The sequence below is a fragment of the Heterocephalus glaber genome, unplaced genomic scaffold (genome assembly GCF_053883595.1).
Source record: "Heterocephalus glaber isolate CG9 unplaced genomic scaffold, H.glaber_assembly_v1.0 deba00001447, whole genome shotgun sequence".
Lineage (NCBI taxonomy): Eukaryota > Metazoa > Chordata > Mammalia > Rodentia > Bathyergidae > Heterocephalus > Heterocephalus glaber.
Window position 1 is genome coordinate 320,044 of NW_028258299.1, and position 23,680 is coordinate 343,723.

Consider the following 23,680-nt stretch of genomic DNA (forward strand, 5'->3'; position numbering starts at 1 on the left):
ACCCCAGATTCTAGACCCTTGGAGAGGAGGCGCATACTGGGCTACAGGCTCTGCTCATCCAGCCCCCAGTGCAGATCCTGCCAGGCCCTGGAGCAATGGCTCCCGCAGGGACCCTTAGCAGGGAAAAGGGCATAAACTTTGCTGCTCCCAGAGGCTTCGTAATAAAATCCCAAAGGCCAGCCTGGGGGTGTTTTCCCAGGGGTACAGCAGGAGGCTGCTGGAGCAGGGTGGGCAGAGCCTTCCTGGAAGCATGTGCTCCCTGGGTCCTAAGCTTTGTGGGGTGCTTCTCCTTCTGCCCAAGGGGGATGCGCCAAGGGCACCCAAGTGCATTCTTCACTGACTCCAGGGCAGGAAGGTCCCCCCCACCCCCAGCCCCTGGAAGACAACACAGAAAAAACACCACACACACTTGGTCCAACAGGACAAATGTCACCTTTTATTTGGGTCAGTGCAGGCAGCACGCTGTGGGCACCACAGGGTCCATCTCCACTGACCAAGAGCTGTTGAAAGTTGAGATTCTCACATACAGAAAATAACGCTTTAGGTCCACTCTAAGTCTGCTAGCACTCTGCCCCAGGGAGGCTCAGGAAACTGGCACCAAGGGCCACTGAGGTCCCTCACTTGAGTAGCTGGCATCCAGCACTGGTGTGTGTGCGGGCTCTGGCCGCACACAGGCACCTCTGGAACCACAGCCCCGGGCCAGGCAGGCAGCACAGACACAGGGTCAGGGACCCGCTGGGAGGTGAGGCTCTGTCACCAGAACTGGCTCTGAGCCACCAGGTGAGAACTCACGTCTGCACTAACACAGCACAGAGTGTGGGGTTTAGGAATAAAGGGACAACGAAAGGTTTTTCACAAGAGTGGGTCAAATACATAACAAGTGGTAAATGACAGAGCAATTTTAAATAAACTGACCAGAAAACAAAGCAGAGATGAGCACACAGGTGCGCTCCAGCTCTACTGCTCAACACTGGAACGAGGAGGGCGCCAGTGGTGACGTGGTGTCTGCCCTGGGACAAAGCGGCACTGCCCCCATCTGGCGCCTCACAGATGTTGGTTTTCTGTGATGCATCCTCCGAGCATGGATGCATGGCGTCACTAAACACAAAAGGCTGAGAAAAGGAAATGAGGGACACCTAGGGAATCACACAGCCAGCCCAGGCTGAGGCCAGGCGGACCAACAAGAGGCACGGCCCGGGGCAGGTCCCCTTCCATGACCTGGCGCTGTGGGCCATCACGAAAGAACTGGAGCAGCAGAGGGAAGCCCCAATGTGCACAGCACCAGCCCACAGGACCTTGGGTTTCCAGCCTCCTGCACAGGAGGAAGACAGGCTCTGGCCAGCTGGGCGTGAGAATTCAGAGAAAAGGCTCTGCACGACACAGGACCTGCAGCCCCACAGCACCTGAGGAGCTGGAAGGAGGCAGATTAGAATGAGGCTGAGGCACACAGGCTGGCTCTAGAGGCCACCCTGCCTCCGCAATTGCCACAGTGGCTCTATGTAAAGGTTGATTCTTTGTGGCCAGAGGAACAGCAGTCTTCTACCATGGCAGAGAAATGAATAAGCACTTTCTAGAAGGAATGTTTCATTCTAAATGACCCCAAACACACTTTTAGGATGAGTCCAAACTTCCTCTCCTGGACTCCTGTCCCTGGCTGTGGCCGGCCAGCCAATGTGGCCCTACCCCTGTACAGGGTTCGAAGTGCCAGCCCCACCCACCCTCTAACTTCAGCCTTCGGGGAGTCGAGAGCTCCACTAAGGATGCACACAGAGTACTAGACAGGCATTGAATTTTATATTTTTAAGTGACCAAATCTAATAAAATGAAAAACAGGTTTACTAAACAGGTCCAAGAGACAATACAGGAGATAAGCTATAAAACCAAAGCATGAGCCGCCCTCGGCGATGCCAGCCCCCGGTAGACACCTCACTGGATGAGAAGAGAAGCTGAGAATCTTGTTTCCTCCAAATCACACGTTTTGGTTTTTGCTTTCCTTTTAAGGTTTTTAAAAAGTGAAGCCCAGGAGCCTGGTGGGCCTGCCCTGGCTCGGCAGCACGTCCTGCTGGCCCAAGTCAAACTCTGGCACCTGCGTCCCCTGCAGCAACTGGGCCATGGCTCACTCCTGTGCGATGCTCCTCAGCACGTACTTGACCGTGTAGGCAAAGGCTGCAAACCCAACTATGACAAACAAGTTCGCCAGGGCGCCACCCAGGAGTCCATGGTGCCGGTTGGCCTGCTGGAGCCCTGCGAGGTTCGGGCCAGCACCAGGCGCATGCCCATTGAGAAGCTGGATCCCGTTCTGCCCGTGGTGGGTTTCCCCATCGGGAACCACGTCTGGCAGGGGGAGAGTCTGCGGCCTGCTACTGAGTTCGTCTTGTGCTTTCTGTTTTTGTTTAATTTCCTAAGAGAAAAACACAAGGAACTAAGGTCAGTCTGAACAAATCAGTCCCTTTAGGAGCTGCACTCCAGGTCTTGGGGCCCAGAGTTGTCATCAAAACCAAAGCTCTCCATTCCGCATGCCAAGGCCTGACATCTGGAAGTGGGCAAGGCTCCTGGCACCAATCCACGGGAAGGGGAACCAAGCATGCTGGCAAAATCACCGCCCTGCGCACCTCAGCCAGGGCGGAGTGGCGCAGCACCACAGAGATGCCCACTCCTGGCAGGCACTTGGCCCACAGGGCAGAGCACAGCCAGCATGGATGCCCTCCACGCCCTGCAGACCCCAGAGGGCCTGAGGTTCCTGGGGAGGTGGCAGAAGCACACTGGGTCGCACACGCGTCTTCTCTTTCAAAGGATGGGGTCTGAAAATGTTCTTAACATAAAGGAAGATGGAACTGAGTTCCAACTTTCACTTTCTTACCTCCACAACTTCAGGAAATAATTCACAAAAAACTTTATCTTTTAAATTAAACGCTAAACTCTGTGCTGCCAGTTGTCTTTTCTAGAAAGAGAGAAAGGAAATATCAGCCAGAAAGCTAATTTTAATTCCTTAAAAATTCTAAAAATAGACTACCTTCATGCTGTAGAAAGCAAATAATGAGCTTGTTCTTCACAACAAACCAATCTCATGGAGCTTATTTATCTTTTTGTTATCAGTAACATTAAACTTGATTCCTTTTTTTAAAACAGCAAAAAACAAGCTAACAAAAATGGACAACATGCACCCCCCCCCCCCACAAAGTTCCTGAGGAAGACCCCCGGGCTGTGAGCCAGGTTTCACATGGATTAAATGCAAGGTCAAAGGTAGGTGTGGTGATGGCACATGCAAGTAATCCCAGCCACTTGGGGAGCTGAGTTCGAAGCCACTCTGGGACAACTTAGCAAGACTCTGTCTCAAAAAAAAAAAAAAAAGTGCAGGGGCCGGGGATTTAGCTCAGTGGTTCTGGCGCCTGCCTCGAAAGCACAAGGACCCGAGTTCAATCCCCGGTACCAAAAAAAAAAAAGTACATGTAGGAGGGATTCTGGGGATTTAGCTCAGTCGCAGAATACTCCCCTACCATGCACAAGGCCCTGGCTTCCATCCCCAGTACTAGGGAAACAAAACAGAAATAACAAAACAAAACGAAACCAAACAAACATGGTCTAGAAGCAGGGGCAGACAGTGTAGCAGGTGGCAGGCAGCCCAGAGCAGAGTAGGCGCCACAAGGGGCAGGAACACGGACCACCAGACGCCCACCCAATCTCTGCCTGACAAGGAAAAGAGGCAGCTGAGCGTCTGCGGAACACAGCTAGCCTAAGATGAGAAGCCAAAGGCCAGGGTGCCACGTGAAGCCAGGTGAAATGTTGCTACCCCTTACCGTAAAGTCTGATGTCTCTATACTGCCCAGGGTGGGGCCCTTTTCCACCATGAAGCTCAGCAGTCCGGTCAGGATTGTGGAGACGGACCAGGCTGGGTTCCACGTGTCAGGGTGGAAGTCCGTGATGGAGAGACACAGCCTGCAGGAGAGGAGCTAGATGAGCAGGGGTGCGCACTCCAGGGGCGAGACTGGCAGAGCACCAAGCACCAGGAAGCTTACCTTGTGTTGCACTTGAACCTTCCATTAGGTGTTATCATGTAAATACTAGGAGGCTTAAAAGGAAATTCTCTGGGGAAAATCAGCTTTCCGTGATAATAGCCACCTACACCAAAACAGAAAGGAAAGTTGCTGATCACCTACTGTAGCACAGGACGCCTCGGTCTCCAACTGGCTTCCACCACCTCACTGCCCACTCTGCCCACCACTGACCCCAGTGCCCCCATCTCCTGATGTCCCCAACACAACCTCCCTCTCCTGCATCATCACATTCCCCTCCAGTGCAGAGGAGTAAAAACAAAGCCTCCAGGGGTTCCCGATACCCAACACTGCTAGGCCTCAGGAGCTGCGTGCAGCTGAGCCCAGCCCTCCCCTCCCCAGGTACTGACCCAGGGACTCCTGGCTCCACAGTGCCCAATTCTCCCGTTTAACTGCATGCAGAAGCCAGCACATCCCACACCCGAAACAAAGCCACACCAGAACCCACACTCCTCCGACTTCTGCCAACTGCTGCTTCGCCTCCTGTAACGTCCCTGCAGCCATGTTCACAGTGGCTTTCTCCAAGGTCTCGGCCTCCACAACCCCAAGTCTACCTACTCAGGCTTGGGCCCCCACCACAGCTGATGGTCCGGGCCTGAACCTGACACCATCCCCATGTCCTCAGCTGGGGTCTGATCATACCTCAGCAGCATGGTCTTACTGGCGAGTCCTTCCTCACAGACCCTGCACCATCTGTGGCTGCCCTCAAGTGTCCTATGATGGCTCCTGAACCAACTCCTCAACCTCGGGCCTTGGGACCCACAAACTCTCGATCAATACACTGACCATTCACACCACACTCCCCTAGACACAAACACTCAGGATGGAATTCCTAGTATTTCCCAAGCCGCTATTCTCAGTCCTTCAGACTAAAACCTAGGAGGCCCCACCCAGCTCCTATCACACCACTCATAATCCTATTGGCCAGACGAGCTTTGAGGCCGGCCAGTGACCCTCAGAGGGATGACAGGACAGCCCTGCCCTGCTCCAGGCCCTACACCCTGGCTGCTCAGGCTGCACTCAGGAGTCAGCTAGAAAGGCAGGGCTGAGCAGAACGCACACTGGACAGGATGTCCTGGCCCCATGTGTGGGCACAGCTGAGCACATGTGATGTGTGTGTATGCTGGTGCGTCCCCCCACCCAGGCTCACTCCCCCAAGCATCCTGGGCATGATCCTGCCTAAGGACCCTGGAATCCCTAGTCCCAGAATCACCATGCTGTGTCAGGTACAATACCCCATCTCTGAGGGCCTACTTAGGGCTGGAGTTAGGGACAAGTTCCCGAGCACAAGACAGACACATGGCTGCCCCTGCACTCTGCTGCAGGGACAGCACTCAAAGATGACAGGAATAGTTGTGTAGTCAACAGTGTGGCTCAATGGGAAGGAGACATCACACCCAGGCCACACGCAGGCACAAGAGCCTCAAGAGAAGCCAAGTCAGAAGATGAGCAAGCACTACAAATAAGCACTTTTCCAAGGAGCAAGCACAAACAGCCAACGTGCATTTAAAACTATACTCAGCTCAGTGCCAATCAGGAACTAGTGTAACTTCAACAGCCACACGCAGGCCATTTCTGGCTTAGTGGAGAGTAGTGGACAGGAGCACCCTCCTGTTTGGTGTCCCTGCCAGGGAGACCCTCCCTCACTCCACACTCTTTGCGGACACCGTGACCACACAACAAGATGTTCACAGCACCAGCTGTCGTCTGTACAAGTGAAAAATGGAAACACCCACTTGCTTTTTAGAGAGAAGGGTCAGATACTCTTAAGTGTAATAAATCAGACACACACGTTTAAATACCGCAGCATTTCTCTGAAACGTGTGGAAAACTGAAAGTGGAAATAAGGACTACAATGTATAACAGACATTGGGAAATGGGAAAAAAACATTCATATGGGAAGGGGAACAAGGAGGGGGGAGGGAGAAAGAAAAGGACATGAAAAAAAAGTAAAAATAGAAGGAAAAAATGGAAACAGCTTTTGTATATGGGGAGGGGAGGGGGTTTTGAAGGAAGGGAAATGGGGAAAAAAGAAGAGGTAGGATATGTCATGTACGGGTGCAAATTCCCTATGATGAGTGTTATCACTGCATATATCTGCAACGTCCCAATAAATGTTTTGCTTAAAAAAATAATAAAATAAAATGTCATTCAAAGGGGAAGGTCAGATGAATGGACCAGGAGGAACAGGAATACATGACACACAACTGAGTGCAAACCAAACAGGAAAAACAGCAGGCTGTCGGCAACACACACACTGAGCTACTTACAGTTAAATACCCAGAAGTACACCACACTGTTAGTAAGACACGTTTTAAATTTTTATTTCTTTTGAAAATGAAATAATTAAAGTCTCACTATGTAACCCAGGCTGCCCTTGAACTCTGGATGGTCCTACCTCAGCCTCCCGAGTGCTGGGATTACAGCCATGCACCCCCACACTTGGCTGACATGTATTTTAGACTACAGGGACCAAATTCTGAGGTGTCTGTCATTCAGCATTCAAAGGAGTCCCAGGAGGCCTCAACCCAAGAGTGAAGAGAAGCAAGAGGGACACCTGCAACAGGCCAAAGGAAGCCAGACGCTCTCTCAGAATTCAAAGTGGGGCCCCTGCCAGGGACACAACTCAGGTCTGCCGAAGCTCCTTTACTGTCCAGGACTGCCTGGAGCACAAGAAAACAGATGGTGACTCTGCCACAGTACAGCCTTGGCACAGCCTGGGGAAGAAAACCAGAGATGGCATGGTGGTGCATGCCTGTAATCCCAGCACTAGGGAGACTGAGGCGGGGGGGGACAGCCTTGAGTTATCCCCCTGCTTTACTGTGTAGTCTAGGCTACACAGTAAGTTCAAGGCCAGCCTGAACTACACAGCAATGCCTTGTTTCAAAAACACCCCAATCGGGCCGGGGATTTAGCTCAGTGGTTTTGCCGCCTGCTGCGCAAGCGCAAGGACCCGAGTTCGATCCCAGGTCCAAAAAAAAAAAAAAAGCACCTCAAAACAAAAAATAATAAAAAAGGAACTCAGAGAGAGCAACCTGCCCAGGACCCTGACAGCTTCACAGTTGCCCAGGGGCTCCAGACCTTCCCTGATAGCTTTCATACCTTGCTCACACGTCGGCTGGTTTCTGCGCTCTCCATCCTGCTCCACCTGTATCTCCTGTTATGGTTTAGATCTAAAACGTCCCCCCAACCCTCATGCATTCAGAGGTGGGGCTCACGGAAGGTAATTATGGGGGCACTGAGTGTGCTGCCAGGAGGCGGGGCCTGGTTGCAAGGAATCACTGGGACATGACCTGGAAGGGCTTGTTCCTGCCCAGCTCCATCCTTCTCTCTTGGCTTCCTGGCTCCCATGGGTTGGGCCACACCTTTTCTCAGCCATGCCCACTCACCAAGCTGTTTGCCCTGGAGCCAGCAGATCATGGACTGAAATCCTCTGAAACCACAAGGCAATAAACCTCGCCTTAATTTTTATGTTGGGTATTTTGTCCCAGTGACAGGAAAGTGACTAATATACACCTGTACCACCACCACTAGAGCTACATGGTAAATCTGGAAACCAGCAACCCTTCCACCTAACTTTTCTTTTAATAAATTGCTTTAGCTATTCCAAGTCCTTTGCCTTTTCAGATAAATTTAGAGTGCCACTGAGTATATCTACAGCTTTGCTGGGATTTGATAGGACTGTTAAATCTTCAGCAACACTGCCCTGAAAGCCAGTGTGGGGCTGTCAGGACAGGGGTCCTGAATGCTCCAGGAGCAGGAGCATAGGGATGCGGAGCTGCAGAAAAGCCACCAGGAAGGCAGAAGGGTCAGAACATGCAATGTCAAAGCAGGGGAATTTCAGGAAGGCAGCAGCTCCCAATAGCATCAGATGCCAAGGGCCCAGAAACAGGACTGAGAACAGCCTCATGGCTGTGATAATCCAGAGGGGTCCCCAGGAGAGTGGTGCCAGCAGAGGGGGACTGCAGCTGCCAAAAGACAGCTGGGAGAGGAGGCAGAGAGGGAAGAAGACCACAGAAACTACACAGGGTGAGGACAGGGACAAAGGATGGGTGGAAACCTTAGAATAGGGGTAGCACAGGACAAGACAGAAGTACGGGAGTTGGGGCTGGCAGGACGAGGCTGCTCCCAAGGCCCCACCCTGTACATCCCCTCGGGCTGCCCTCTCTTCTCCCTGGTGAGTCCATCTCTTCCCCAGCAAAAGCTTATGCTAGTCCTATGGAGGGAAGTGGCATCTTGTCACAAAATAGTGTCATTAATTTGAAAAATATGAAAAAAAAAAGAGAATAAAATAGAAACTCAGTATAATCCCACTTGTTTGAGACAACTATTACTACTCATTTTTGGTATATATTTTTCAAGCTTGGTAAAAATACATGCAAATTTAGTTAGGATTTGCATGTTATTTGCACCAAATTCTTTGAAGCCTGCCTCACACTGCATCTCTAGGAACTCATCCACCAGGACTCCTCATGCCACAAGGGCTGTACAAACCTGCCTCATATCACCCACACCCAGCAGAGGGCTCCGAGGCAACCTCCAACGTCTGTCACTGTCACCATGTCACCCTAACACCCCAACCTGTGGATGTGCATCTGAAGACTAGCCTCCAAAAGGGCTGGGGATTTAGCTCAGCGGTGCCAGCGCCTGCCTTTCAAGCACGAGGTCCTGAGTTTGATCCCCGGCACCACCCCACCACCACCAAAAGACTAGCCTCCAGGACAGATTGGCCCAGCAAAGTAGGATTCCTGGGTTAAGATAGCATCCCTATTAAGGCCAGCAAAACACCAGCCTAACTATTCAAGAGAACACGGCTATTTTATTCTTTTTTTGTTTTTTGTTGTTGTTGTTGTGTACCAGGGATTGAACTCAGAACCTTGTGCTCTCAAGGCAGGGGCTGGCACCTCTGAGCTAAATCCCCCCCCCCCAGGCTATCTTATTCTTAATCACCCACAGCTCTCCCTTGACCATCCAAAGCAGTGGTTTGCTTCTTTCCTTCCTTTCTTTCCTTCCTTCCTTTCCAACCCTACCTTCTTTCTTTTGGGATGGGAATCAAACCCAGGGGCTAACCACTGAACCACACTCTAGCCAAAGCAATGGTTCCCAAACTCAAGTGCTTCTCCTGTTGAAATCTTTTTACTTTTCAGACAGAAGTTTCATCATGTAGCCCAGGATGGCCTCAAATTCATGATTCTCCTGCCTCAGCCTTCTGACCTCTAGAGTTACAGGTGTGAACCACCACACCCAGCTTCCTGATAGTCTTACAAAAAGCTTCACCCATGGGCAGACAAAAGCCTGCTACTCTGACCTGCTGCCTGGGGCCAATGCCCGACCCACTTGGCCAGCACTCTGCCCTGGTCTGGGCTGTGGGTCAGTGATCATGGGTGAATTACTGACCTGGTTCAAAGCCTGAGGCTGGTGCTGCGTCCCTACCACCCCCTAGAGACATGCTGGCTGTTGAGGTCAACCTTGCAAAGGACATCAAGAATCCAAGATGGGCCCAGGGATTGAGCTCAGTGGTTCCTCGGGCTGTCTTGCAAGGACAAGGACCCGAGTTCGATCCCCAGTACCAAAAAAAAAAAACACTTTCCAAAAGGGTAAAGATGTGATCAGAGTTTCTCACAAGAAGTATTCATTCCTTTTGGGCCAGGGATTTAGCTCAGTGATTTCGTCACCTGCTGCGCAAGCGCAAGGACCCAAGTTCAATCCCCAGTACCAAAAAAGAAAAAAAAAAAAAAAAGAATCCCAGATGGTATCTAGTGACTCGAGAGGTGAGGCCACAGGTCAGCCCTGTATCCTAAGCCCTGGATGTTCATCCCCATGAGGGGCTTCATCTTGGTTCAGACTGCTCTGAGGATCACAAGACACTGAAAGTTCCCAGCACCAAGAAGGCCTTCTTGAAGATATTCCCACTGGTCTCAAAATCAGTAGAAGAAGGACAAGGGATTTAGTTCAGTGGTTTCGCCGCCTGCTGTGCAAGCGGAAGGACCTGAGTTCCATCCCTGGTACAAAAAAAAAAAAAAAACAATAGAAGAATATGGCTACATTTTACTGTTTATCTCAATATTTTTCCGAGCTCCAAATGATGCCAGAAGAACACAGATACTTAGGGTTAGGGTTGGGTTAGGGTTGACAGCCCCTGGACATGGACACACACCAGTAAAACCAAACTGAAGTAAGTTCCAAGTAAATCCAATTTAACCACTGTACCTCTGAAACAGGAAGGCTGTTGCTTACTAATAAATGTTTAATAGCCAAGTCTTCTACTCACCTTCATAAGGGGTCATCTCAGGGCCTCGGACAACATAGTGCCTAATGGAGAGAAGAAAATTACTTGAATTTGGGGACTGCAAATTCTCCAAAACCACAGTCACTCTAAGCCTGGAGTTTGCTGGATCAGCCAGGACCATATTCAGCTAGTGAAGAGCTGCAGGCCACATGCCACAGGGCAGCAGCAGCCTTGGACCCGTCCTGCAGGTGTGGGGCACTTCACAACAGCATCCCAGACATGCAGAATGTGTGTTCCACACTGCTTCTAAGTGCTTTTATTCCCACAACACAGCATGCAAGAAGCTCATCTCTAGCCATTAACATAAATTTAACTTTTTTTTTTTTTGGTACTGGGGATCGAACTCGGGTCCTTGTGCTTGCGAAGCAGGCACCAGAACCACTGAGCTAAATCCCCAGGATAAATTTAACTTTTTAAAAAATTTCAAAATATATCAAGATGTACTTTAAAATTTATATGTAAAAACATGTAACTTTTATTTTTCTATCGTGCACATAGGCTAGACAGGGCACAGCTGGTGATGTGGAGTTGGTCCTGTGTGTCACTTCCCACCATGCAGATGTTCCGGGAAGAAACAGAAATACCTTCAGAGAAGGAACAGGGGCAACCTGCGATTAACTCTCCCCAAAGCAGATGTCCTCACGCAAAACTCCACCACAGATCAGAAGCAGCAGCAAAGAGACTACATTATCCCCACGTAAATAAATGAGGTGGTAGCTTTAGGTGAACAGAATGGTGCCTGGGCTTTATGAGCTCTCAAAGAAAACAGAAGAGCACAAGCAGGTGAGACGTGGCAGCAATGCCAGCGACTGCAAACGCCCTGTGTCCCCTCTCCAGAGACCTCTTCCCAGCAGGACACAGATGGGATTGTGAAACCTATGCCAGCTGCTAAGTTGCCCACTATCAAGAACTGGTTCTAGGACCAGTGATCCATATGTCAGGGCTATCAAAACCCATGGATGGGGCCGGGGATTTAGCTCAGTGGTTTCGCCGCCTGCTGCGAAAGTGCCAAGGATCCAAGTTCGATCCCCAGTACCAAAAATAAAAACAAACCATGGATGCTCACTCAGGTCCCTTATACGAAACGGAGTAGTGTTTGCATAGAGCCCACAGACATCCTCTCACACATTTTAAATCATCTCCACACTACTGACAATACCTACAACAATGAAAATAACGTGAATAGTTATATATGTGGTTTAGGGAATAATGACACAAAAAAAGCCTGTACATGTCTAACCCAGTCACAATTTCTTTTTCATCTGAGTATTTTCAATCTGTAGTTGGTCGAACTGAAGAACTCACAGATGCGGGGACCAGCCGTACTAAAAACAGCCTTGCGATGTGTGTGCCAGAGGACCCAGAACAACCAGGTAGCTTAGAGCAGGCACACAGTACAGAAGACCATGGCCTCAGGCGCTCCTGCTCCAGACACCCAGGAAGAGGCAGGGACCAGGGCTGCTCCTGACATAGCCAGCAGCCCAGGCCACAGAGCCGGGCTCACTGGACCCACAGGGCAGAACGCCTATGGTTCCCAGCTTGTCACTGTGCCTGTCCAGCCAAGTTTGGTTTTTCTCTGCCCAGGGTGGTGTGGAGTTCCCACACTGCTGCCCTGGCTCAGCTCCACCACCCTGACCAGCGAGGGGCCAGAAACAGTGTGGTTTAGTGCTCTCTTTCCAAAGACGAGACTTGTGCTGGGTGCCAGAGAGCTGCCTACATAAGCAGCCCCTTCTGATCTATCAGGTTCTCTTCCAATAAAGGCTGAGTGCCAGGTCTCTGGGGCAGCTCACACCCTGTACCCCGACTTGTTGCTGGGGACTTAAGCGCACCCCCACGTGACTGCCCAGAGCAAGGGACCTGGATGCCTGGGTCAGTCTCCTGGGGCGCTGCCGCCACAGGCCTCTTCCCCTGATTTCACCTTTTCCCTGTAATGAATGTCACCAGTGAGTCCTCCTAGCACATGGTGACCAGGAGGCGGTCTTGGATGCAGACAAGGAGGGGTCTCCCATATAGTATAGATGTTCCCAGTGATCAAGGAAGCAGTCAGCCACCCATGGAACCTGTCCTCATATCTGCCAACTCTGTCCTGAGGGCCACATCTGATTTTCATCCTTGAGAACAGGGAGACCCCTGACGCCATCCCTGGAATCCTCCACCTGCCTGGGCTGAGCTTCCTCTCTAAGCCTCTGTTCTGGGAAGATGAGCCCCATCCAACCTGGAAAATACTTAGTAACTCAGTTAAATCTCTTTTCTCTAGATTTGAAAAAAATAAATTTTTTTTTTTGTACTGGGGATCGAACTCAGGACCTTGCACTTGCCAGGCAGGTGCGGACCCACTGAGCTATATCCCTGGCCCATTTCTTTGGTTTTTTGAGACAGGGTCTCAGTGTATAGCTCAGGCTGGCCTCGAACTTGTGGTGATCCTCCTCCCTCAGCCTCCCCACTGCTCCCTAGCCACACACGGCTAAAAAATGCCTTTAGGGGCCAGGGATTTAGCTCAGTAGTTCTGCCGCCTGCCTTGCAAGTACACGGTCCTGAGTTCGATCCCTGGTACCAATAAATAAATAAATTAATAAATTAATAAATAAATCAGTTGATTTTAAAAAATGTCTTTAAAGATCAAAATAAAACATTTATCAAAGAACACACTCTTGTACATCTCAGCCTTGTATTTCATTACTCAAAAATCATCTGCACAGCTGGTAATTCGCATTTCCAAAGATACTTTTTTAACTCCATACTTTATTTTCCTTAAAGCGGTTATTTTTACGTTAAGTATCAGATCAATAAGAATAAATAACTATACCAAAAGAAAAAATACAAATATATCAACTAAAAACAAAAAAAGAAAATAAAATGTAAACAAAAAAATGAGAGGAAAAAAACACATTTAAAAATTGTTTTCAAGGAAGTTGGGGAGGGAACTGGCTTTTTTTTTTTTGGTTCTTGTGAGACAGGATCTAGCTGTGCAGTTCAGGCTGGCCTTGAACTATGATGTAGCCCAGGCTGGCCTTGAACTCACAGCAATCCTCCTGTCTCAGCCTCCCAAGTGCTGGGATTACAGGTGTGCACCACCACGGTATGGCTATTCCTAAGATCGTACCTTATCCACATGAAATGCTCTGAACCTAGTGAGCCACACTTCTCTCAAGTTCTATCTGCCAATGGAAAGGTCCTACAATGTTGGGTTCTAAACACCTAACACAAAAGACTAGAATTCTCGGGCTATCTGGTATTTTCCCTTTCTTGGTAATTTCATCTCAAATTGGGGTCTGTAGGTTCTAGGGCCGTATTTATGGACCAAAATTTAGGACACATACCCTGAAGTTCCAAGTACATCCCCAGGGACAATGGCTCATGCTAAAAAATCTAGGATAGCTGGCTGTTGAAAAGATAGCTCTCTCAATGAATCCACTATGCAACAGATTAAAAGAATTCAGTCCCAGAGATTTTTTTACACAGAAATATTAACAGCAGAACTTAATCTGATCACACTTTAAAAACACAGTTCATTTTCAAATCAACTGGGCAGGTGGAAGAGACTTCATGACTCCCATTTCCGGGACTGATGAGTCTTTTCATGCCTGTGGGACCTGTCTCAGCTCCTACTTCTACTTCTACAACTCCCCCCCTTCAGAATACCCTCTTCGCCACCTGGAATGTGTGTCTGAGCTTTGCCCTCTGTCTGATCCCTGCTCTTGTCTTCTCTCACTTCCTCCCCTTGAGGACTCGTGATCATGTTTGAGTTTCTCCATCCTGGGGTCCCTTTCTGGGTCCTCAGCTCCACCACACCGGGAAGTCCTGACCTCAGGGGAGCCTAGGTAGTACTTCCTCCCTGCTCTGGACTCGGATTTCTGAGCCCTCTCTGAATTCTTGTTGCTGTGCTTCTTAGGGCCAAGGTCATCCTTTTCTTTTACCAATTTGCTTCTGGGTGGTAAGGAAGAAGATGGTTGCTCTGCCTGTACCTCCTAGTCAGTCTGCTCTTTTTTTGTTTTTTTCCTTTTTTTCCTGTCTTTGTGCTTTTTATGTGGGATGCTCATCTTCAGAAACCTCAGACAAACCCAGGAGGGGGATGACAGCCCCACAGCCTTTCTCCTGGAGCTATGTGATCACATCATCCATTTCATCTGAGTCCTTAGGAGCCCAATAGTTAGGCACATGGTCCATGTGGCTAGTTCTTCCTTTGATCTTAATTCCATCAAAAGTGTCACAGGGACCAGGGATTTAGCTCAGTGGTTCCAGATGTCTCGCAACTGCAAGGTTCCAAATTTGATCCCCAGTACCAAAAACAAAAAAGAAAAAAAAAAGTGTCAAAGGCCAGAATTATACTCCTCTAGTCTTCATAGCAGAGGAAACAGGACCCTTTGGATTTCTCAGTCTTGTGTCACATAGATTAATGGTAACAATCTCCCTGTGTTGTGAGAACACACAATGTTCCCTCCAGTCAGCTCATAAGAAAGTCCTCCCAGAATGATCCAGACACTGTCCTTGTACTCAGAATGCCAGGACACCTTATCCACCACTCCAAGCTAGACCTCTTGCTCATTCAGCTCACTGATCAGCTTCACCTTAAAGGATTCATCTCCTTGGGTTCTTGCTTGGCACCAGGATGTCAGCTTCCTCTTTAGGCTGCGCAGTGCAGGCCTCTTTTATTTTTATCTTTTTTGAGACAGGGTCTCACCATGTAATCCAGGCTGGCCTAAACGCACTACTGGCTCAGGCTGGCCTTGAACTAATGGTGATTCTCCTGCCTCAATCTCCCAAGTGATGGGATTACAGGTGTGCACCACCACACCTGCCTTAACTCCACACTTTGAGCAAAAAGCTACCATGAAATAAATGTTTTCCATAGGCCCTCTTGCTATCAACCTGAGAGGTTGGGTGTATGGCCTGGGCCATGCCAGGAGCTGCAGCATCAGAAGCCTGTCACACATGTTCCCAGACAAGACAGGCTACCCAGTGTCCAGAAGCAAGTATGGAGGAGCTTAGATGTGCAGAGTCTCATCTCAGTACTGAACTGCAAAATGTACAGCCTACAAAATGTATATGATCAATAGGCATGAGCCCTGTACACACAGAAAGTACTCTAAGGATCCCCAGGAAGGAGTCTCTTTCTAGTCCTAGCCCAAGTCAAGCAGGACTCCATGGTGTTCCTGGTGTGCCACCTGGGAGGATCAAAGAGCTCTTAGTGCCCACCCACAGCTGAGGAGCTGCATGACTGCCTCTCCAGCATCATAACCAGGCAGGGTCAGCATAGCAAGAACGGGTGTAGCGGCCCAGGGATTTAGCTCAGTGGTTCTGCCACCTGCTTCACAAGTGCAAGGTCCTGAATTCGATCCCTGGTACAAAAAAAAAAAAAAGAACAGGTGTAGGAGCAGGCAGGGTACAGACCCTTACCACTCAAGGATGTTTGAAGGGAGGGGTTCAGCACAGATGTAAGGCACCGGGTCTTTCTTAATCCGAAGGTAGTCCTGCTTCAGCCTCTGGGTTGCTGTTGTCGGAGCTCTCTTGTTGCTGTTGCTGCTCATCTATGGAAAACAAGCATTTCTGCTTACAAAGAACAGAACAAAGGATGCACACACATCTCTTTTCTTACCCACAGCCAGAGCTGGCAGCCAGGCACCTCTGCCTCCCTCAATGCTGCCTATGATCCATCTGGGCCCTGGACTCCTCTCTTTTTCCATCTACCCCCCACCCTCATTCATGCCACATGTTATTCAGCACTTTACACAAACAAAAAGATAAAGAGAAGCATGAAGCCCCACTCCTGTCCTCAGGGGACTTACATGAATCAACACAACTAATGCAATGGGTTGTGGGTGTGCTGAAGCCAGCCTGGCCCAGCCCCAAACAGTAACCATACACATCGCCTGTGGACTTAATGCTGGGATGTTTACACCAAGGAAACTGGCAAGCATCACAGACAAGTCCTATCCCCACTACCCCTGTCTAGGAAGCCTGTTCAACATTTACCACAGGTTACCAGGGACATTAGCAGGGGATAAGAGAAGCCCTAAGGCTGAAGAGATCGGGAACTTCAAGATACCTCAAGGCACTCACTGTGTAGGGGGAAAAGGCAAACCTAGGGGATAGCCCTAGTTACTACCTCAGAAGGCCAGGCACAGTTAAAGGTGAGGGATAAGACTGGCCACAGAGACAAGACCAAGCTGCCAAGAAGTACCCAGAAGGACTTGAGGACTCAGCCTCCAGGCAAATCAGATCTTGTTAGAAAAGTCACCCTGGCTGGGCGAGGTGGCACACACCTATAATTTCAGCACTCAAGAAGCTGAGGCAGGAGGATTGCTACCAGGCCACTCTGGACATAGTGAGGTCAAGGCTAGCCTGAATTACAGAGCAAGACCCTGTCTCAAAAAAACAAAACAAAAAGGAAAAAGAAAATGAAAAAGTCAACCTAGGACTTGCACAGCACGTACAGGACAGCACCAAGGGCTCTGTGTGAGAGATGAAGCCATATTGTCTGTCGTTCAAAAGAAGAGTCTGAAAAGAAAAGAGGGGGAAAAAAAAGAATCTGGATGGTGGACCCTGGGACACTTGGCCCTGCTCCAGAGGCTGAGGAGTAACAAATGGGGTCACAGGGATCCCTCCTGACACAGATATTGGAACAGCTCCTACTCATTTTCTTTTCCATACCAGAATTTCTCATAATTTAAGAAAGACAAAAAAGTTCTGCAGCTAAAAATAGAGTGTGAAAAACACCGGTCTAAAATATGATAGAGAAAGGGGACATAGAAGAATACACAGGATGGAGAGGAAAGGAAAAACAGATGAGCCTGGCGGGAACACAGAAAGCAGGCCCTGGGCAGTCAGGGAGAGACAGCCATATCCTGTGACACCCTCAGCTTAGACCTGCTCGCTGAGGTCTCTTCCTTCTTCTGCCACAACATTCTGCCACTCTGTCCCCACAGCATCTCATACAATACTCTGTGGTCAAATGCTTTAGGCAGGAAGATCACAAATTTGAGGCCAGTCTGGGAAACTTAGCAATATCTTGTCTCAAAATTAAAAAGTAGGACATGGTGGCACACGCAATCCCAGCACTCAGGAGGCTGAGGCAGGAGGACAGCTGTGAGTTTCAGGCCAGCCTGGGATACCTGGTGAGTTCAAGGCAGCCTGGACTACATAGCAAGACCCTGACCCTGTCTCAAAAACACAAAAAACAGTAACATAAAGAGCTGGGGATATAGTTTAGCACTCCCTGGATCCAATCAATCCCAATAACTTCACAGGTATCCACATACACACTAATAACGATGGTCCTAGACATCAGTAACAGCCAGTGATCTCCATCCTGACCTACGATCAGCACAGACCTGAAGGCCATCCCATCCCAGCCTTGGGGCCTTTACGCATGGTTCCCTACAGAGAGCCACGCACTCCTTCACAGGTACAGGTGTGTGTGTGTGTGTGTGTGTGTGTGTGTGTGTGTGTGTGTGTGTGTGTGTAGAAGCATCATCGAGTCTGGGAGGTCTCCAGACTCTCAGCCTCTTTAGCCTGTTTTATTTCTCCACATAGCACCATCAGCAGAGACTGCTGTCTTTCTCCCCATCAGTGCTGTTGCCTAGTGAACACCAGGGCTTGGTGTGTGCTCACTCTGTACCCCAGGGCCTGTGAGGGGGCTCAACAGGGCCACCTGCCATGGTCCTCCCACATTCATGGCCTCAGCACCACACCTACTCCTGCTTCTCATTGGGAGCCCTGACCCTTGAGATCCTTATTTACTTCCTTCCCATTCCCATTCCACTACCCTAATGCTGGACCTCATTGACTTTCCCTGTCAACCACAATAGCTTCTAGGCTCTTCCCATTTCAACCTACCTTGGACATTTAATGCAATCTGATCATCCAACTTGCCCCAAATGCCCATCAGGATCGTGCTATAGCCAAGGAGATAACATCAATGGCTTCCCTATCTGCCAGCCCCTCAAAGCCACCCTAGCCAGCCCTCCTAGTTTCCAAGGCCCCTTACACAGCCCACCCCCCTTAACCCTTCTCATAGCTACTGTACTTCCCAGCCCAGTCTGACTGCACTTACAGGCCCTTCCCTACCTAGCTTGGTCCGAATCCCTCAGAAAGCTCCCAAGTTCTCTAGTTAAATGTTCTCTTTGTCCCTCACCACCCATGTAGCTCCCCAACAACACACCACACAGGAGCTTTTCAGGACTCAAACAAGACAAAGGCAGACTCTTCTGCCTGAACCATTCCAAAAGTGCCTGCACTGAACCAGAGTTACAGACCTGCCACCTGGAAAGGGAATGTTTCCCCACAGCACTGACCCCAAGCTCTTGGCATGATAAGCCATACAGGTCAGGGAGCCCAATTCATGCCAACACCTACTATGAAACACAGAATATCTGAAGATCCCACAGGCAGAACCATCACACAAAACCATTTTTTTTTTTGGTACTGGGGATCAAACTCAGGACCTTGCACTTGCAAGGCAGGGGGCGGCACCACTGAGCTAAACTCCCTGCCCAAAACCAGTACTTTCTCAGCCAGTGGGGTGGTCCACATCTGTGATCCCAGCACACAGGATGCTGAGGCAGGAGGATCACCATGAGTTCAAGGCCCGCCTCAGATACCTAGTGAGTTCAAAGACAGTCTAGATTATATAGCAAGGCTCTGTCTCAAAAAACAAAAACAGGACCGGGGATTTAGCTCAGTGGTGCCACTGACTCCCTCAAAAGCGCAAGGACCCAAGTTCAATCCCAGGTACCAAAAACAAAAACAAACAAACAACAACAACAACAACAAAAACTAGTTCTTTCTCTTAAACGGTCACTACTAGGATTAGCACCTGATCATGTGCAAAATAATTCACTGTGTAATTCAAATGCAATTGTGTTTGGACTCAGCTAGGTGGAAGTTAGTGCACAACCACACAAAACAAGTAAAATAAGTTCTGTCTAGTCAATCACAAGGCAAACTTCTCTATCACATTAACTTTTTTTTTCTTTGCAGTGATGGGGTGGAACCCAGGACCTCACACATGCTAAGCAAGCACTCTACCACTGAGCTAAACCTCCAGAACCATACTTGTTCTTTGATACACAATCTTTAAAGTCGTATCTGTAATTCAGTTTCCTCAACTACTCCTCCTCTGCCTCACTGAGAACACTGCTCTCATGTTTGTCCCAGGAGACAGCTTCTCTCAATTTTCCTAACTCAAATAGGAGAAAAACTTCAGGTTCATCAAAATGTCCAACACTAAGAAGCATATGTCTCTCAGGTTCATTCCCAACCAAATCCTTACAGACAAGAGAGAGTAGGTATGTTCTAAGGGAAGAGGACAGGACACACACACACACGATAAAAATTAACACATGGAAACTGAGAGCACTCTGAGTCACCGTGAAGGTCTCCTCCTGTCCCACGTCACCGTGCCTAGGTGGTGGCTGATCATTCATTTTCCCCATTCCTTTCTCCTTTGGACATCTCTCTCTCACCAGTGCATATAACTCAGGTGATGTAGTGGCATGAGACCCTGGCCTGACTGATCAGATGGGCATGTGACACACCCAGGCCCAGGACTTCCTCAGAAGTCTCTCCTCTAGGATTGCTCCAGGGCTAACAAGGGGCAGCCCCACTACCATGCTTACACACACACACCTTCCTGCGAATGAAGCTGGCTCAGAGGTCACCTGTGTCAAGCTGTGCAGACTACTGACTGCAAGTGCTAGGTTCAACCATGCCTGAAGTTTCTGCAAGGGGCTTTTAACTAAATGAAACGATTAGACTCCTTTCTCTTGACGTCCAATTACACCAAGTTTCACTCACCTGGAGTGAAGAGAGCCCAGTACCACTAGCTATACATAAACACGCTTTCTTCACGCACTTAACAGCTGACTCCCTAACGGACTGGGGGGCTTCCTCTTTAGCTGTCTCTTTTCTGGGTCTGACAAAATGCTGAGAACCGGATTTGAGTTAATCACCTAAGTGTTATTCAATGAAAAGATGGCCAGAAGGTCATTAACTGGGATGGTGCTGAGAATACGCAGATGTGATCGTGCGCCCGGTACCCTGGGGCACAGTCCGGTGCACGCTCGTTTCCGTTGGGAGTAGTGAAGCCAGCTTGGGGTTCTAACTGTTCAGGAGTGAAGAAGCAGCAGGCTCAACGGCGGCGCCCATAATACGGACTCTCAGATACGTTCTCACAAACCAAGATCAGTGCAGGATCCTCCTGAAAGCGCCCCCGAATGTCGCGACGAACGGGGCCTCTTCTGGAGGGACCCTGCCGCGCAGCCGAGCGCGTCCGTGCACCGGGCCCCGAGCCTGGGCCTCTGCGGTAACTGTCCTGGGAACGCCCGCGGGAGCAGGGCAACGCGAACTGAGTGGCGTGTGGTGGCTCCCGCGTCCCCCGCGGTGGCCCGGCGGGGCGGACTAGCGAACCGAGGCCCCGGCGCAAACCGCGCGTGCTCACCTCTCCCTGTCTCCGGGGGTGGGCCGCCGCCGCGCTCAGGCTCGCTGCGGTCGAGGCCGGAGCAGGCTGCGGAAGAGTGGCCCGAGCCAGAGAGCCACACTACACCAGCCCGCCGCCGCCCGCCTCAACTCCCAAGATGGCCGTCGAGGGGCGGCTCCTGGGGCGCTTCCGCTTCCGGTACGCGATGCACGATGGTTGGCCGCTCTAGGCACCTTGGAGGACGGTGCCACCGCTAGCCGCAGCTAGGTTGCACAGTGCGGCCCCTTGAGGAGACTGTCGATGCTTGCGAGCTGGGTAGCGTCACTGTGGTTCGCACCGGCCCCTCTGGGGCCTTGCTGACCACACCGCTTCCTGGTCGTCGGCCCTCCTGAAAGTCCCAGGGAGCCAGGCCCAGACCTAGAGTGACCCCGACTTCACGGCTCCAGACTCTTGTCCCCTCTCTTTTTTTTTTGGAGACAGAGTTTCACTCTTGTAGGTCAGGCTGGCCTTGAACTCACTGTGTTGCCTAGGCTGCTCTCGAACTCGCGGTGATCCTCCTGCCTCAGCCTCCCGAGTGCTGGGATTACAGGCATGCTCCACCATGCCCCAATCTTGTCTCCTCTTCAACCGAAGGCACAGGCCAGGGTCTATCCCGAAGACCGCTGCCCCACGGCTCCGGGACATCACAGGCCTGGCCAGTGCAGCAACTCCCTGCCCACGTCCCAGCCATCCTCGTAAAAATAGTTGCAGTGTTTCCTGGGCGAGCTTTCCTCCAGCATGAATGGGGTCCTTGTGCCTTGCTTGCATCTGGCCTTCCTTTCCCACGGCCACTCCCTAGCCCTGGGGAGGGGAGGACGACGGGGACACAGTCGGCCTGAGCCCTGCAGTCCCAGGAGTGCTCAAGGATGTGCTGACATTGGGGACACTGCTGTCACACGCACAGCGCACTTTCTGGGCCCAATGTGGGGGACAGGAAGCGGTGGGACAGCGCCATCTGAACAAGGAGAGGCCTGGGTGGCATCTGGAGGAGGCATCTGAGGACTGGGCTGAGTAGGGGTTAAATGTGCCCTCAGGCTGCCCTGTGTGGCAGGGCCAGCCATCAGCCTCTTGTAGGGTGGGAACCCCACATCCACACCCTTCACCCTGATCCTGACTGCCCCGCAGGATCAACTTTAGCCCCCAGGGTAGCTGACTCCTGACAGGAGACAAACACCCACTGTCCAGCAATGACAGCTAGCAGAGGCCACCACGATCATCCAAGTCTGGCCAGCCTGGGGCATTTTGTATAATGTGGGTGGCTGTGGCAGGGCTGATCCCTGGGCCCCGTGCGAGAACCTAGAGTGTCCCTACAGCCATCAGTTCAACATGGGGAATTATTCATATGAATACATTCCATTTGTGTTCCCAACTCCCTTCCAGTGCCTCTCTTTCTACAGGCCAGAGGGTACACTGAGCATTAGTCAGAGGGTGGAAAGTTGGATAAGGAAGAAAGCTACAAGCACAGCTCCCCTGGACACACCAGGCAATCTATGGAGACAGCAGCCAGCCCAGACCTTGGACTGCAGCTACTGACAATGAGAGGCTCTCTCTCCTAGCTGACTTCTGCCACAGGAGATGGAGGCACCAACTCGGTGCCATGGGCACAGAGGTGGGGAGGCTGCAAGGGAAGCTCAGCTCAGAGTCCCCAGCATCATTCCCAAGCCTCCTGCTCACTGAGCACACCTCCAGACCAGTGGGGAGACAGATGTGGTCAATGGGTCCTCCCAAGACCACCGTAGCCCAACCCCCACCCACATATCTGTGACCTTCTATCTCTGAGACTTAGAAGCCCAGACAGGAAGTGGGCAGCTAGGCTGGGAGCTGGTGTCCTCCGATCCCAAAGTCACCCTTCTGCAGCAGGAAGGACTTCCTGCCAGCCAACACTACGGGTGGCTGGGCTCCAGGAAGAGGACAGCAGGCCATGCCTCGTCATCTTGTTCCAAGGCCATCCTCGGTGTGGCAATCACTGTCAAGAGATCAAGAAGGGTCAGAGTCAAGAAAGTGCGACCCGGTGGAAGCAGATCTTCCCAGGAGAAATTACCTGGCCAGAGCCTGAGGAGGGTCCCAGAGAGCAGCCTGCAGGTGACCCAGTAGGACACTTGCACACACACACCCTTCTCCTAGCAGGAAGCATCTGGCCAGACCCTGAGCTCTAACTGTTGCCCCTTTGCAACCCCAGCAGCTAGGGGTGCCTTGGTGTTGTGCTGTGGCACACTGCCACCAGTGTGGTTAGTGCATAAGTGTTTACAGGAGGCCCCTCTCCTCCTCGGGGCCAGGAACCCCACCAAGGCAGCCCCCGGCCCAAGAGGAACCACCTGGCTTCCCCAGGAATCTTGACCTTCTGGTCACATCTGTGCACAGAACATTCGCAGGGCCATTCCAGGCTTCCCCTGAGGATGGGGACTGGAGCAGGATATCCAGCCTGGGCCCCCCAGTTCCCCAGCACCCGCACTCCCCAAGGCAGCCCTGTCCTGGCCCTGTTGCCCCCAAGTCAGTGTCTAAGGCCTATGGGGTGTCCACGTGCTCAGCAGGCGGGAAGCAGCGTCCTTCCAGGAAGAGCGCTGAAGTCTGGCCTGAGGAGCAGCACATTCACTCATCCCTTCTTTTCTCCCTCTGCATCCTCCAAGTCTTTCAACATAATGCTGTATGGGATTTTCATTGTTACTTTGTCTTTTCGGTTTGTTTTTTTCACCATTGAACCCAGGGCTCTTTACGCGGAGCGGCATTCCCAGTCCCTTTGAATTTTGAGACAGGGTCTCTCTAAGTCACTAAATTGTCCAGCTGGGCTCCAACCTGGCAATTCTGCTGCCTTAGCCTCCCAGAGTACGGGGATTACAGGCATCTATGACCACACCCAGTTGTTGGTTTTTCTAATATACATAC

General features: G+C 50.8%; 1 protein-coding gene and 1 pseudogene across 6 annotated transcripts; both read right to left on the minus strand.

Annotated features, from left to right (window-relative positions):
- Nucleotides 1-408: 408 nt before the first annotated feature.
- Ube2j2 (ubiquitin conjugating enzyme E2 J2) lies at nucleotides 409-20,937 on the minus strand. 5 transcript variants are annotated; one of them, XM_013065179.3, is made up of 7 exons: nucleotides 20,780-20,937; nucleotides 15,739-15,869; nucleotides 10,324-10,364; nucleotides 4,017-4,119; nucleotides 3,798-3,936; nucleotides 2,861-2,941; nucleotides 409-2,401 (listed from the first exon to the last, which is right to left on the minus strand). In XM_013065179.3, the coding sequence occupies exons 2-7, from the start codon at nucleotides 15,867-15,869 to the stop codon at nucleotides 2,117-2,119; spliced, it is 780 nt and encodes a 259-aa protein (XP_012920633.1). In that variant the 5' UTR covers nucleotides 20,780-20,937; the 3' UTR covers nucleotides 409-2,116. The 5 variants fall into 5 exon arrangements, with proteins under 5 accessions (XP_012920633.1, XP_004863936.1, XP_021099148.1 ...); XM_004863879.4 differs by having other exon boundaries at nucleotides 20,292-20,932; XM_021243489.2 differs by lacking the exon at nucleotides 20,780-20,937 and adding an exon at nucleotides 20,137-20,759.
- Nucleotides 10,371-14,562, minus strand: LOC147827352 (RNA-binding motif protein, X-linked 2 pseudogene; annotated as a pseudogene). The gene has a single exon (XR_015452509.1). The product of XR_015452509.1 is annotated as an RNA-binding motif protein, X-linked 2 pseudogene (transcript).
- Nucleotides 20,938-23,680: the final 2,743 nt, after the last annotated feature.

Bases quoted from the DNA above. Each gene is read 5' to 3' on its own strand.
- Ube2j2 (XM_013065178.3), bottom strand. From the start codon at position 16,814: ATGGCTTCATCTCTCACACAGAGCCCTTGGTGCTGTCCT. The intron at 15,870-16,775 runs GTACGTGCTGTG...TGTTTTCCATAG, and splicing joins AGAGCCCTTGGTGCTGTCCT to ATGAGCAGCAACAGCAACAA. The intron at 10,365-15,738 runs GTAAGGGTCTGT...TCTCTCCATTAG, and splicing joins CCTTCAAACATCCTTGAGTG to GCACTATGTTGTCCGAGGCC.